Source organism: Lissotriton vulgaris, chromosome 11 (genome assembly GCF_964263255.1).
Source record: "Lissotriton vulgaris chromosome 11, aLisVul1.2, whole genome shotgun sequence".
Classification (NCBI taxonomy): Eukaryota; Metazoa; Chordata; class Amphibia; order Caudata; family Salamandridae; genus Lissotriton; species Lissotriton vulgaris.
Genome location: NC_141699.1, coordinates 1,088,815,680 through 1,088,830,915, shown reverse-complemented (window position 1 = coordinate 1,088,830,915; position 15,236 = coordinate 1,088,815,680). Strand labels below are relative to the sequence as shown.

Here is a 15,236-nt window from a genome sequence, read left to right as displayed (position 1 = left end):
AAGGGCCAACGGCAAGGTCATAACCGGTGTCAAGATCCCTAACCAGACTTACCCCTCCCACTTAGGAGGGGCGATGGCACCGGGGCTTACCACAAGTGCAACTACTAACAATTTCCCTTGACTTGACGGGGGCACTTAAGACTCGACGCCATTTAAAGGTCGTTCGAACACTTGTGTGTGGTATCTAGAAGGTATCGTTGACCTCTCCCCACCCCACACAACTTACCGCATCTGCCGTCGCAGATGACACTAGCCCCGGGAAATTCCCCAGGAGGGGGCTGTAACCCCTCCTACAAAGGAAGGGGCCTTGACCGCCTTTCCTTTACTTCCGGCGACCCGCCCTTAGACGGGACCGCCTCCCCACTGAGGGGCCAATGGCCACCTCTCCCGAGCGCTCCCATCCGTGTTGGGTGACGCCCACTCATAGGGATCTACCAATTAGTGCTCACCGATCATGACCTTACCGCCACAGGTCCGGATAGTTGACCGGCTATCCGGACCCCCCACAAAACTCCTACCTATAGGTCATGCTTTAAAGATTTTAACCAGGCTAGGAAGTCTCCTATGAGTAACTCGTTCCCCGCCCTTGACAGATGCACACCATCCCCCAGATACATACTATCATCATGAATACAATTATGCGAGATTGAATGCAATGTCTTGGACCGGAACAACCTACTTACTTTGTTATTCAACTTTTTAACAGAATGATTCAAAGCAGGGATCGAGATAGCCCCCCGCCACACTTTTCGTGGAATCATATGAGACCACGCAATTAGGCACCCCGGAACTCTCCTCGCTAACCAACTTACCGTGGAAAGCATAGCCTCCAGGAGCAGTCGTCTACCGGTGGTGACCAAATCATTGCCCCCCAAATGTACTATGACTATGGACGGCGGTGACCTCATCCGCCCTAACAGGCCCTCAAAAAAAAAAAAAAAATTCCTGAAACTGGTCAATACAGAGACCGCCCCTTCCGTAGAAGGACACTCTGTACCCGTATTCCCCAGCTATGTGAATCATGTCACCTGCTTTGAATACGTCTGCGGCCCGTCTCACGTATGAGTGGCCCACGACCCACACCTCCTTCTTCACAGCCGGTGACGTGCGACCGCTGGCCTGGTGTTGGGTCGACTGCTCAGTTTGCCCTGCCGCGTAAGCTTGCACAACTGAAAATAAACAAAAGACAAGAGGCGTGAGTACATGAATACAGCTTCACAACATGTGCAATCGCACGTACCTCTTATAACAATTGGAGGACCAACGCCCCACACGTTTCACTTGTTCTACATTAAGACCCCTGGCTGTAGCTTCAGTGGCAGCCCCTATACGAAAGGAGTGGGTCCCGAATTCGCCCGGGTCCAAGCCCGCTGCGGCAATGGCCATTGCAAGCACCCGTTGAAACTGAAACCTCGTCAGCGGGGTGGCGTCTGCATGCCTCAACAATGTCCCCCCCCATGCTGCCACTCTCCGTGCTAGGTAATCTTCTAAGCACTGTACCGGACACATGGATGACTCGGGGTTCCTGCGAATGATCGTACAGTCCCCTCTCCCATCTTTGCTTCCTGCTGAATCTGTCCATAGCCCAAGCTCTTCCGAGGACACGGCTGGCTTGTTCCAGACGACTCGGCCATTGAAGTCCGCCAAGAATGCTAACCATATCCGCATGTCCTGGCGGACCTCAGCCGATAACCTCGTGCGATGATGACCCTCCTTTAGGCCAACCATCGCTTGGGCAATGGAGCGGGAAAAGGGGCGAGCCATTGGGATTACTCTCAAGGCAAAGTTCAACTTCCCCACTAATTGTTGCAACTGATGCAGTGTAACCTTGGGTGTATTCAAACATACTCGGAGGGCTGTCCTGAATTTCAACACTTTGCTAGCTGGTAAACGGAAACACCCCTCCCCTGAGTCCAACTCGATCCCCAAAAACTCGAGGCAAGTCGTGGGACCCATAGTTTTACCCGGTGCCAACGGCACGCCAAAATGACCCATCAACACACAGAACTCATCTAAGGCCTGGGCACATTCGGGATTTCCGGCGGGACCAAGGAACAAAAAGTCGTCAAGGTAGTGCATCACATTTCGAAAACCCGTTTTCTTAGTGAACACCCATTGCAGGAAAGTACTGAATTGCTCAAAATAAGCACATGATATAGAGCATCCCATTGGCATACACCTATCCATGTAAAATGATCCCTGGAACCCGAATCCCAAAAGACGCTGATCGTCTGGGTGTACCGGGAGCAACCGGAACGCTGACTCGATATCTGATTTCGCCATCAACGTCCCGGGCCCCAGGCGATTCAAGATGGCTACTGCCTCATCAAACGATGCGTATCGCACCGAACAAACTCCTGGATCAATTGCGTCGTTCACTGAAAGACCATGTGGAGCAGACAGATTATGAATCAAACGAAACTCACCTGGGTCCTTCTTGGGGACCACCCCTAACGGAGAACAAACGAAATCCGGTACCGGGGGTACACTAAACGGGCCGGCGACCCGTCCCCGGCTAACCTCTTTCTGAATTTTCTCTTGCACTACGGATGTATGTTGTAAAACGGAAAGTTGATTTTTGCACATCCCTACACCCTGAAAGTCCCCTACCGGGATGCGGAAACCATGTGTAAAACCGTTCCGCAGCACCCCGGCAGAAGTCCGATCCGGGTATTCGCTGAGCCAGGGAATCATTGCCAAGGTATCAATCGGAGTCGGTAAAGGCGCCCCTCGGCCTAGCTTAGACCTGTTTGGCGCCTCCCTTACCCCCATTCTCACCTGTTCTGGCTCTGCACGATGACTCAGGATGGGATGACCCACACGTACTACATTCGTGTCTAAATTTACACGATCCCGGAGGTCTGGTACATTTCCCTCTGTTGAAGTTATAACAGAAACCCTTTTTCCCTGTATTGCCTGCGGGCCTCGACTGGTCGTCGGTGCTCGTACTTGGTCGAAAGGGCGACCCCACATTTTGGCGGGAGTAATCAACAACATTGCTCCCGACCAATGGCGTTCTTAACATTCCCGATTCTTTCATTTTATCCCATGTTAAAGAATCGTAACAATCCCAAGTCAAACTCTTGTTATGTTCCTTTTCTTTCCTGAACAGATTATCATAACAAAACCAATGGTTACCTTGATACGCTGTCGAGTAACCCATAATTCGTGATTGGTAAACGGGAAACTCAGGAAGCAACTCGGGCCTACGTTCCCCCAAAATCGATGTAAAAATACCCCACGCATTGCCCCAGTTGCCAATGTTCTCATTTACCTTAAAGGCGGCCATTTTTGCGCGCCAAACACTCGGATGCATTAGGTCTTTCTGACTTTTTACATGCTCCACATCATAATGATCAACAAGCAAGGAAAATATATTCACGTATTCCCCTGCCCAGATCTTTTCCTTTATAGCTAAAGGCACATGTTGTCCCAATCTCTCTCTACGAGAGGGTGCTGACTCGTCCCGTGCAATCGGCAATGGCCGCTTACCTGAACCGGACGCAGCTTCTGCCGCTTGCGGCTTGTCTATCCCCGCCAACGGTGCAGCCACTCTAGCTGCCTCTTTCTTCTCACGAAGCCCTTTTATCAGCGCCTGTGCCTCGGCAGCCGTGGCGCCATCACTACTATCCCCCAACCATGCTGCTAGCTGTGCTGCCAGCTCGGGGGGCATGTCTTCCTTGGATGTCGGGGTGACGACAACGGGGATTGGATTCCCCTCCATCGGTACTGGGGTCGGCGCCTCGAGCGGGGCAGAGGGAACCGGGGCGTCTCCACCGGCTGGAACCCTTCTCGGCCTCTTAGGTCTCCCTCCAGCCGGCGCAGGGCCCGAACCCTCCTCCCCATCTCGCTCCGCCAACCGTTTCTTTATGTCGGACACCTCTTTGCAAAGGGCCCGCACCATCTGGTCGGTCGTCATTCTTTTTGCGCCTTTCTTGGGCATTTCTCCGAGGAAGTATCTGTAAGACAAAGAAAAAGATCAAAACGCTCAAAATTGGCTCTTCGTTCCGTCCCGAGCTCACGTGTAGCGAGGAGGTGCAGCTTCGGAGCACAAGAACAAGAGGACGTCTTCTGGTCTTGCGCCTTCTTTTATCCGTCTTCAGGGCGGGCGAAAACCCGCCCCTGCCTGCCCCGAGGGCGTGGCTGGCTGCGTCGGTGTCTAGGCCAGCCCACTCTAGGGCGGGAAAAAGCGCGCCCCGGCTACGCCGCTTCGGGCATACCAGCCGAGACGCGCCTCCCGCCCAAAAATGGCTTCCCGGGGGGATCGAGGCACTCAGCCATACGTTCGGGGGGACCGAGTGGTCGCCCCTTTCCATTCGAACTGCATCCATGACTTGATGTTTTCAACAATGTTAAAGCTAAAAAGGTATTCATTTGAGGATGATGATAACGAACTAGTTTTATAACCTCTCTGCTGAGAAAAATAACTTAATAAAATAAGCCTCTTTAACCCAACACAGTTGGACAAAAAAATTATTTAAAAGTAAAAACTCCAAAATTGGTGAGGAGTTCATTTAGGTAAATGGAGATTGTAAATGTGGATTATCTCACTGTGTGCAAATATGCTAATAGTTAAGGTGTGTACACATTCATGTGTTATGATATCCAGCAAAATAAACCTGCCACTTAGACATTTGTTGTCATTCACTTAGCTAGGTAGATAGACTCACAGCTTGGGAAGGCATGAAAATGGACTCTTGAAATGATCGTGATCCCTTTAGTTTACAGGAAAGTAGCCTATATAAAATGTCACTGTGTATAATAAATTTGTATGTTACATTTTGAAAAACATAAAAAGATGCTTGTTAATTTAACTTTGTTCACATGTGTTCATGTAAAACTCTTAATAAATTTAACATTGCTCATGCTTAAACATTACTCTTTGGTTTACTCCTGATACTCTGGGCCGTATTTACAGAACTAACTTAAGGCAAATTCCTAAACGTACTACCGTTTTCTCATTTTGGTATTCACAGAAGGCACTTACTCATTTTGGTATTCACAGAAGGCACTTACTCATTGTAAGTGCCTTCTGTGAATACCAAAATCTTAGTAAGTTTAGGATTTTGTCTTAAGTTAGTTCTGTGAATCGGGCCCTCTATTGCTAATGTAGATTAAACAGGAGCACTACAAGGACTATTTAAAAATTACCTTAAAATCACTAACTTTCTTATATTCTTGTGAAATGATATCTATTAGCTTGAATTCAGAGCCTAAACAGAACCTTGCTAAAAAGTCCAGGGCCATGGGCGAATTTTGCGGATCTCGCGTTCGCTGATTTTGCGGATTTGCGAACTCGCAATCCGCAAAATCCGCGAATTCTCGCAAATTTGCGGATTTTTTTTTTATGTTCGCACGGGTTTCTGCAAGTTCGCGAGGGTTTTGTACAATTTCGCAAATTGCGAAATTGTACAAAACGCGTGCGAACTTGCAGCAACCCGTGCGAACACAATAATATGAAGAGAAAGAAGCTCCTGGTCACAGGAACAGCACGGGGATTGCGCTCATGAAAGTCAAGGATGCAAAGGCCTCTACCCAGCATCACAGCTGACTTTCCACGGTAGATTTGGGAAGAGGCACACCTGTCCAGCCTCGAAGACGCTCATGATTGTTTTTGGGCTAATGAATGAGTCACTGAATTTGAGCATCAACTAGTTCGAGCGACCATGTGTGTGTTACTATGCAATCGCCCCGAAGGGCGCAGGGGTCCCTTGAGTGAGCTGTCCATCATAGTGGGTGAATGGCGGGAAGACGGTGCAAACCGCGAGTGTGTGCGCGGGGCCAAACGTGCGGGGCTTCCATGCGAGTTCACATGCCTCTTGTGTGCATAAAAGGTCAGAGAAAGATCAGTTCAGCAGATGAAGAGAAAAAGCTCCTGGTCACAGGAACAGCACGGGTATTGCGCTAGTGAAAGTCAAGGATGCAAAAGCCTCTATCCAGCACCACAGCTGATTTTCCACGGTAGATTTGGGAAGAAGGCACACCTGCCTCGACGACGAATGAGTCACAGGAAGGGTCACAGGAAGGGCATGTTGTAAATATTTTAGGATGGCGCCGGCAAGCTGCCAGCGCCATCCTAAAATACTTACTAAATTAGCTTCAACAGGAAGCTCTAATAGATAAAATAAAGCAGGTGCTCGCACCTGCTTTATTTTATCTATTAGAGCTTCCTGTTGAAGCTAACTTAGTAACTATTTTAGGATGGCGCTGGCAGCTTGCCGGCGCCATCCTAAAATAGTTACAACAGGCCAGGCTTGAACTTTTGCCCCCGGAAAATTCCGCCGCTCGCGGATTTGCGGATTTTCGGTAAATTCGCGGGAGTTCGCGGATTGCGAATTTACCGAAAATCCGCAAAATCCGCGAGCGGAACGGATTTTCCGCCCATGCTTATTGCAAACCAATTGCGCCACTGATGCGTCACTTTTTTATGCACTGGCAGCACAATGGGCTTGTCCATATTTACAAGGCCATGTAAAGTCATCCTGAATGACTTTTCATGGCCTTGTAAATATGGGCCCCTTTCATGCATTACTCTGCGTGAAAGGGGCTTTCCATGGGTACTGGCATGGGTGTTCCCATGCAACATCCATGGAACGTGACACATTCCCAGTTTTGTAATGTTTTGTAAAGCTGGAAATGCATCAGAATCCTATGCCTACCCAGTAGCAGTGGCGTAACGAGGAGAAATACTTTAATTTTTTCTCTTTTTATGGATGCTGCATTCGGAAGCACGCATAGAAAGAAGAAAATGCAATCAATGATTGTTTTTATACGGGAAGTTGTCCCTTCCTGCACAAAAAAAAATTCATCCAGGAAATGCAGACCCCATGCGTTGGGGCACAGCTGCTGTTTGTGTGCCGGCACAGGGAAGACGGACAGGAATGGGCCTCATCTTGTAGATACAGCATATTCCTGCCCTTTTATTTTGGCAAAAGGCAGTGCAGCAGGAAGGCTTGCTGTGTGGCCATTGTCAAAATCTAGTAAATTAGTCCCCCAGTTTGGTGTGTCCTGGAAATCTCTATTGTGTAGACTCTGAACTGGAAATGTCCCTGTGGATCGAATTCAAGACTTGAAATTCCCAAACAAGCAGATAAATACATTTTTACTCTCAGGTTTTGATAAGGAGAGATGTCATTGTCTTTGCTTGTTAAAGTTAAAGTATCCCCAGCAGGTATGTATTATTACATGCAATAATAGCACATCTATCAAATGTATACCTATTTTATTTGGAAAACGCTTACCTGTGAATTCCGATAATATACTGTTGTTTCCCAGAGCACCTTTTCCACCCACAGCAGAGACTTTAAATATGTAGAGGTTGCCAGGTATCAAATTTGTGATAGACACATTTTCATACAACGTTGTCACATTTGAGGCTGGGTTTCCTAAAATTTGCACTAAATAGGAGCTTTTGTTTCCAGTTGGTGGTAGCCAGCTCAAAGAAATTGAATCAATGGTGACGCCTTTCACATTAAGATTGTTGGTTACATTGGGTACTGCAATAGGAAAATAGAATTTTAAGTATAACTCAGAGAACCTTTTACATAATTGTCAGAAGTATTTTTTCCTAACTACAAAAAACGGTTAATCATCAGCTACAATATAAAGCATGATAGAAGTCAAATACAGTAACATACTTCCTAACTGCACTGCCTCTTTGATTTCAAAATTGAAAATTGAGATATGTACAGAAAAAAAGAGTTCCCAAACGACCAATAAAATAGTTTTCCAATTAAATGGCTTCAATTTTGATAACTCCTTATCAACCCCAACTGTGATCAACTGTAACAAATTCCCAGTATGTCTAGAAAAGCTTTCCCAAAATGTATCACTGATACAGAGTTTAAGTACTATAGCTACGTAAAAGAGAATTAGTCAGTCTTTAAAAAATATGGCGCAACTCAGAGATTAGTTTATTATCCTATTTACATTGACTACACATGTATTTTACTTTCGTATATGATGTAATATTGGATATGCTGTTATATTACAAATCAGGGCAGGCAAATTACTCCAGTTGTTCTTATTCATTTTTTTTATCTGTATACCACTAAAAACCTATATAGTAAGTAAGTAAGTACTTTTTTATTGTTTGTTTAATTAAAACCATTGCAAACTTTTTACTGTTTATAAGAACTATGATAAAAAGAATCAAAACAAATTTTAAAATCATTCATCTATCCAATATGACACCAAAAATATATCACAGGTTTAAAATCAACTATTGACCATAAATAGACTCTGAAATCCAATGAAATACTGCCTTAACATATACTCTGTTTACTACATGGTTTGCAGGAGTAAACTGTCAATTAACAGTTGACAAGAGTTAATCGCTTCAGTACTGGCATCAAGTCATTATAGTTAGAAATAGAAGTCTCTACATCCGGGTTGATCAAATCCATTTGCAACCTGCCTGGGGTATCGTCGCCAAGATGGCTGTTCAAAAAGATCAGTTATTGCAGGCGTTAGACTTTCTGTAGGTGAACCCTCTTGTTACAGCATTGACTTTGTTGCCTGATCATGTCTGCGCAGGAACTTAACCAATTTACAGGTCATCTGAGGGTAAGATGGATCTAGCCCTTTGATAATAGTCACCCATCACGATCGTATTCCTTGTCCAAAAAAAAGCTTTTCTTAGCAAAGTGACTTGTGCTGGGTAAAGTTTCTTGCAGATTCATATCAGGTGGATAACATCTTCTTTTTGACTTCCTCATAGGCGACACATTTTTTATTCAGTATTTTTCCACTTTGGGGCATTTGCCAGTGAAGCCATTGGCTGTTTTTTTTGGTTGGCCGGAATTGTTAAATCTAAGTAAGCTGCCATTTTAAGAACCTTTTAATTGATGAGTAATGTGCAGGCGTGGGATCTATGGCTAAAAATACTTAGAGTGAAGTTTTGCAGCTTTATTAAGTGTTGACCTAAATGTTACATAGGACACATTTTTTGTTGCAGAGATCTAAAGTACAAGTGGATTTAAGTGTATTGTGCAAAGGTGTAGGTGCCAACTGGGAACTCGGGCATGCCGTAACTATGGCAGTTATGCCGGTCCCCTGGCGCATCTTCTTGGAGGGGCGGCCCGTGCTACGGCTGATGACGGAAAGGGGGGCCACTTTTTGAGGGAGGTGATGAATGGGTCGACCAATAGTTAAAAGCCCTGGGAGGCGCGCAGGGGCTCCCGAGGTTTGGGGAAACCGGATTGAATTTGATCTTGCTGGTTCTGGTTAGAACAAGTCAGGGGGACCAGCACCCCTTTAAAAGGGGCGGCAGGATGGTCTCTTTTTTTGCCACTCCGCAGTCTGCAGGCAGCTCCGTCCACGCGGCGGAGTACATATCATTCTCTTTTTTCTTTTTCTCCTTCACAGGTCGACACTGCAGGTGTTGGTCATGCAATTGTCAGAGGATTGAATGTGGAGTGTGTGGTCTTCGAAGAATTGAGGATTAGCTTGTTCTGTTGGATCACACTGCATGGACAGTTGGAAGCCACTCAGGTGTATACTACCCTTCGCTGCAGGATTGGTTTCAAGGGTGGCTCCATCTGTGAGAGATCAGTCTATGAGGTGATTCCTGGCTCTTGCTTAAGGTTTTAGCTGTTAGTGTTGCCTTGAGTACAGCAACAGGCAGTGGGCTTGGTTACTAGGGGTGTTTAGCAGCAATTGTTAACCATTTTTGCTGTTGGTAGTGCAGGTTTCGGGACCATGGCACCCAAAATGATAAGGAGGCAGTAGCCTGTGAGGATGGAGGATTTGATGGCGGCTTTGATGAAGATGATTGAGAAGATGGGTCAGTCGCTGACTGAATTGAAGTATAGGGTGGACAGTCAGAATGGACCAGAGAATAGGAGACAGAGAGGGGAAGTGCCCCCTCTGTCAGCGGGCGCACCGGCACCCAGGAGGTCAAGGTCTAAGGTGGTGCCGGGTGGTGCCGCACCAGAAGATAGGAGTGGGTCCGGGACAGTTCTGGCGATGGGCCCAGATGTTGGTAGGGCCCCATGTCAGCCTGGGGAATCTCTGGCGGTAGTGCACCAGCGCCGCCAGACCTAGTAGCCGGCTGTTTTGCCGTGGTTATCTAAATCAGGGGCGTGGACCCTAGCAGCAGGCACTGGTGAGTTAGCTGAGGATGGCGATGCCTTTGAGAGGGCGAGGAAGTTGGTGGCCAAGGTTGAAGGGGCAAAGCAGGGTGTGTGGCAGGCCCAGCAAGGTCAGTTACTTACTATGGGGACCAGTTCGGCAAACACCAAGGAGACTACATCTTCAGATGTGGAAGCCCCCAGGAAGCAGGATGTGCTACCGCGGGCTACGGGTACGGAACGACCTTTGCCAATTTTAGGCTTGGGGGAATATCTGTCAAATAGCGACTGTTTAGGGAGGCAATTGGCACAGGATACGAAATAAATGATTTGGAAAGGGGAATATGTCAATGTGTTCTTGTTGTTAGTGGATAAAGATGAGATTGAAGAGGATAAAAAGCTAAGAGCTTGGGCCCATCCGAGGGATTGGAGTAGTTGGCCCCAGAGGAAAAAGGTAGAGGAAAGCCTCATTAATTGGATCAAAGCTTTTTCCAAACTATCATGCTATTTTGGTGGAAGGCTTACCTGAAGTTAGGCGCGCAGCTGTCCTGCTAACAGAATAGGATAACGTGTGCGCATGATGAATATGGGGTTGTTGGGCAGAAGGAGTCTGACAAGGTCTTTAGGATGGCTAAGGCACCTGAGCCGGGGCACGCATGGGACCAGATAGACATGATTATGTGGTTGAGGCACGTGAAAACAGAGAGTCCTCGGGCACAGCCCTTTTGAGCAGCCACCCCCTTAGTATGGGGGTAGAGGAAAAAAGAGGACAGCGTGGGCATGTTGGGACTTCAACAGGCAGATCTGAACCGGGGGGCTCGTGTAGGTTCAGGCATGTGTGTAGTTTCTGTGGCCTCTCCTCCCATTTGGAGTCAAATGTTTCAAAAAATCGAGGGACAGAGGAGGGATGAAGCAAGAGTGAGGATCTGTTACCCAAAAAAGCCCACTCCCCGATCAAATTAAAGCCTATGATACCCTGCCTGAAAACATACCTTTGCCTAAGCACGCCCAATTGCTTTTGGAAGCCCGTACTCCGCAATCAGCTTTCAATTAGGGAAAATGTTAGTGGCGCTGGCCAAGGCCTCTAAGAAACTGAAGTTAGGTAGGTTGGCAGGCCCGTTCGATGAGGTACCAGTTGCAGATTTTGTGTGTTCTCTACCGGAAGTGGTTCCTAAGAAGGAGCCAGGCGAGTTTCGCCTGATTCATAACTTGTCCATGCCCAGAGGTAAGACCACTGCATGATGCTATTGATGGGTCCATGTGTTCAGTGAAATATGTATCTCTAGACCAGGTAATTTAAATGTTGAGGGGACTAGGCCAGGGCACCTTGCTGGAGAAATCGGACATAGAATCTGCCTTCCGCTTACTGCCAGTGCACCTGCAAGAGTTCCATCTGTTAGGTTATCAATTGGAGTGAAGGTTTTATGTGGACAAATGCATGCCAATGGGGCGCTCGGTCTCCCGCTCTTATTTCGAGAAATTTAGCTCATTTTTCGAGTGGGATTTCCAGCAGGTGACGAGGCAACGATGGGTATTGCATTACTTAGACAATGTTTTACTTGCAGGATTCTCGGCATCCCTGGACGCCTTTTGTTCATTTATGCATGATTTTGGTGTCCAGCTGGCTCCTGTGGGGCTGGCCACAAAAAATGAGTTTTCTAGGTATAGAACTTGATACGGTGGACAGATTGTACTGGCTCCCAGAGGGGAAGGTGGAGGCATTCACTTTGGCTCTTCATGAATGCCTGAGCAAGGACAAGGTCTCTCTCCACCTGCTGCAAAGACAGTAGGGCAGCTTAATTTTGCACTGAGAATAATACTTGTGGCCAGGTAGGTGGGTGGAGGCTGGCCTGACGGTAACATTGGCTTTTTGGAACTGTTTCCCATTTTGGTGGCTTTGACAATCTGGCCTCACCAGTTTCACAACCAGTCCATGGTGTTTTGCTCACATAACATTTCGGTGGTTGAATGCATTAACCAGAAATGAGATAATTGCAAAATGAGGCTTCATTTGCTAACGGAGATAGTGCTCCAGTTCAAGAGGTTGAACATTTTGTTTAGGGCAAAGCATGTCCCGGGGGTACCAAATCATGCTGCTAATGATCTGGCACATTTCAAGATGAATGTTTTCAGGTCATACTATCCAGGAGCAGCAGAGGGTTCCATGCCTTTCCCAGAGCACATATCGCAACTTGGTGCCCGACCTACCGGACCTTGTAGCAGCCAGCCTAGCACCCCAAACCAGGCGGGCTTATGAGGGAGCTTTAAGACCCTATTGTGATTTTCTTGAGGATAGCTGGGAAGGGACATAGCATGAATCAGCTACTGTCATAGAGTTTGTTAAGGAGTTGAAAGCTGGTGGGCATTCCATAGCATGCACCAGGCACCACAAGGCGGCTATCGCCTCTTTTGCAAAAATGCGGGGGCACAGGGATCGAATAAGCTCTTTTATAGTGCAAAGGGCACTGAAGGGGTGGCAGAAGGGGAGCTCGCCATCGCGCAACTATCATTGGAGCCTTGCCAAGCTCGGGTTCCCGCCAGAGGGCATGGCAAAAGAGAAGTGTTACATTCTGTATATAGTTATGGTCATTACATGTTATGTCTCTTTAAATGCATTGCATCTTTCAGTGTTCTCACCACTATTCTTAGAACCTGTACTGCTGCTAGGCACCAGGTCAGTTGCCACTGTTCCTGCCTGCCAGCCAGATGCTGAGTTGCTGTGCTGCATTATCAGAAATAAATACTTCAAGATTTACCTGCTTTTGCCTGATTTCTAACAAAATTTGGCGACGAGGGTCAACAAGGAAACAAATCCTACTCCATCAACTTTGAAGCAGCACAGGTGTGGAGTAAAATATCTTTTGTATACTTTCAAGCAACTTTGAACCAAGAAGAACGACTTTAGAAGACGCTTTCTGCTACTGCACTGAAAATCCGGTAATCCCTTTGTTTTGCATCTTGAAGAAATACATTTATTTATACTTTTAAGACTGGTGTTTCGTTTTGAACGTAAGCACATTGAAGCGCGAGCTTGTTCACCTGTTCTCGACGTGCTTTCCGCAGAGCGAGCCTCTCTGCCTTCGTGGGACTCGAGGACAACAAGACGTTTTCCTTCGCGTCATCTCCTCGACTCGCGTGAGTAAACAAATCTGTTACAAGGCGCATGCGCGCATTCACGAGAGGACGTCGTGATACAAGGAAAACGGAACGTCCCACGTCATTTCTAAAACAACGTGCGGCCATTTTGTATTTCCGTTACCACGGCAACGAGTTTCCGACTCAATCAGCGCTAACTTGTATTTTCTTTTTGACTCGATTTCCGCATTTTCGAGTCTTTTGCTGCATCGACGCACTCTCTGGATTAACTTCAAGTAAGTGGTGAAGTGGTGCCGCCTACCCTATTTTCAGGATTTCTTCGTGAATGTTTACTATTTTTGAAGCTTGCATTTAACTACAATACTATAAGACTTTGCATTTACTATTTTTTCATTATTACTTTGTTTTTCTGTTGCCATTCATTTATTCAACGCTGAACCTCTTTAGTATTATATTAAGCTACACATCCTGTAAGTCATGGCCATGCAATTCGATCCACCAGACAAATTTTTACAAAATAAAGGGGATCCTCCTTTACCTTGGACACGTTGGAAGGAAGAGTTCATTAATTATATGAAGGCAATCGACGGAGAACGCATGGGAGCTGAAAGGAAGAAGAGCATTTTATTACACTGTTTGGGATCAGAGGGACAAATGGTTTTTAGGGCTCTCCCACAAATTCCACCTGCTGAAGGTGAGGGTGAAGGTACTAATGTGTACAAGGAAGCTTTATTGAGACTAGAGAAAAGGTTTAAACCTGTTACAAATATAGCCTTAAATAGATATAAGTTCTATACTAGAGCACAACATGATTCTGAATCGTTTGATGACTTTATTACTGCTCTCAGGTCTTTATCCATTCATTGCAATTTTGGCACTATGTGTGATGAGATGTTACGTGATCAAATTATTGTTCACGTCAAAAACAAGAAAACACAAGAAAGACTTTGGGAGTTAGGAGATCCTAAATTGTCTGAAGCCATTGCCATTGCTAAATCGTTAGAACAATCTGAGAAGTGGATGACTACAGTTAAAAAACATTCTGAACATAAAACTGAGTGTGTGGATGAAGTTTGTGCACTCAAACGCACAGAGCCTCATTCAAGTGTAGGGTCTCATCCCAGTTCCAATTTTAATTCCAGCAGGACAAATTTTCATGGTACTGTAAGGAAGTTTGATAAAACCTATGTATGCTTTAGATGTGGTAGTAAAACTCATCTAGCCTCATATGGTGGTTGCCCTGCTATTAACAGGGAATGTAGGAAATGTGGTAGGATGGGACATTTTTCCAACATGTGTAAGGATATAAAAAGATCAGTTCCGAACACACAGGTAAAGATGGCATCTGTTTTGGAAGAATCTTCAAAGGCATGCAAGTGTGAATGTGCGGGTCATCATGGTGATGAAAATAAGGGTTTTGTGGTCTTTTTGAAAGAAGCTATGTCGAATGTTAATGATCCCACTGACTCTTTTGGTATAAAAAAACCTTTGTGTGAAGTTGAAGTCTTGAATATCAAACTGGAACTTATGGCTGACTCAGGTTCTCCATGGACAATTATCACCAAGGAATATTTTAATATCAAATTAAGTACGGTTCTCTGCCTGGAGAACATTTTACCACCTGATATTTGTGCTTTAAGTTTCAATGAAAGCAAAATTGATATGTTAGGTTTTTTTGATGTAGATCTCACGTTCAAAGGAAGATGTGTAAGTGTCAAGTTGTATATAGCCCTCAAAGGTATTAATGTACTGGGTTGGAGAGACCAATGGAAGTTTGGGATTACGCTCAATCCTCGTGCAGTGGATCCAGTGATGTTGGATGTGAATGCAGAAGTATGTAACATTGCTTTGGTTGAAAAGGATAAATTAGCCAATTTAACTACGTTAATCAAAACAGAGTTTAAAGATGTGTTTTCAGATAAATTGGGCATGGTCAAAGATTATTCCCACAGAATCAAACTTAAACAGGATGCGATTCCTCTCAAACAAAAATTGAGAGGCGTTCCCATTAATGTTAGAGAGGAGCTGAAGAAAATGCTTAATGATTTCGTTGCAGAGAAAATTATTGAA

At 45.8% G+C, this 15,236-nt stretch overlaps 1 protein-coding gene across 1 annotated transcript in view; it reads right to left on the bottom strand.

Annotated features, from left to right (window-relative positions):
- Window positions 1-13,395, bottom strand: part of LOC147684197 (uncharacterized) — a 165,987-nt gene extending 152,592 nt beyond the window's left edge. The window contains exons 1-2 of the mRNA XM_086942609.1: window positions 13,365-13,395; window positions 7,242-7,496 (exon numbers count right to left, since the gene is read on the bottom strand). Coding sequence (XP_086798735.1) covers window positions 7,242-7,496; window positions 13,365-13,395 — 286 coding nt within the window. The remainder of the gene's footprint in view (window positions 1-7,241; window positions 7,497-13,364) is intronic.
- Window positions 13,396-15,236: the final 1,841 nt, after the last annotated feature.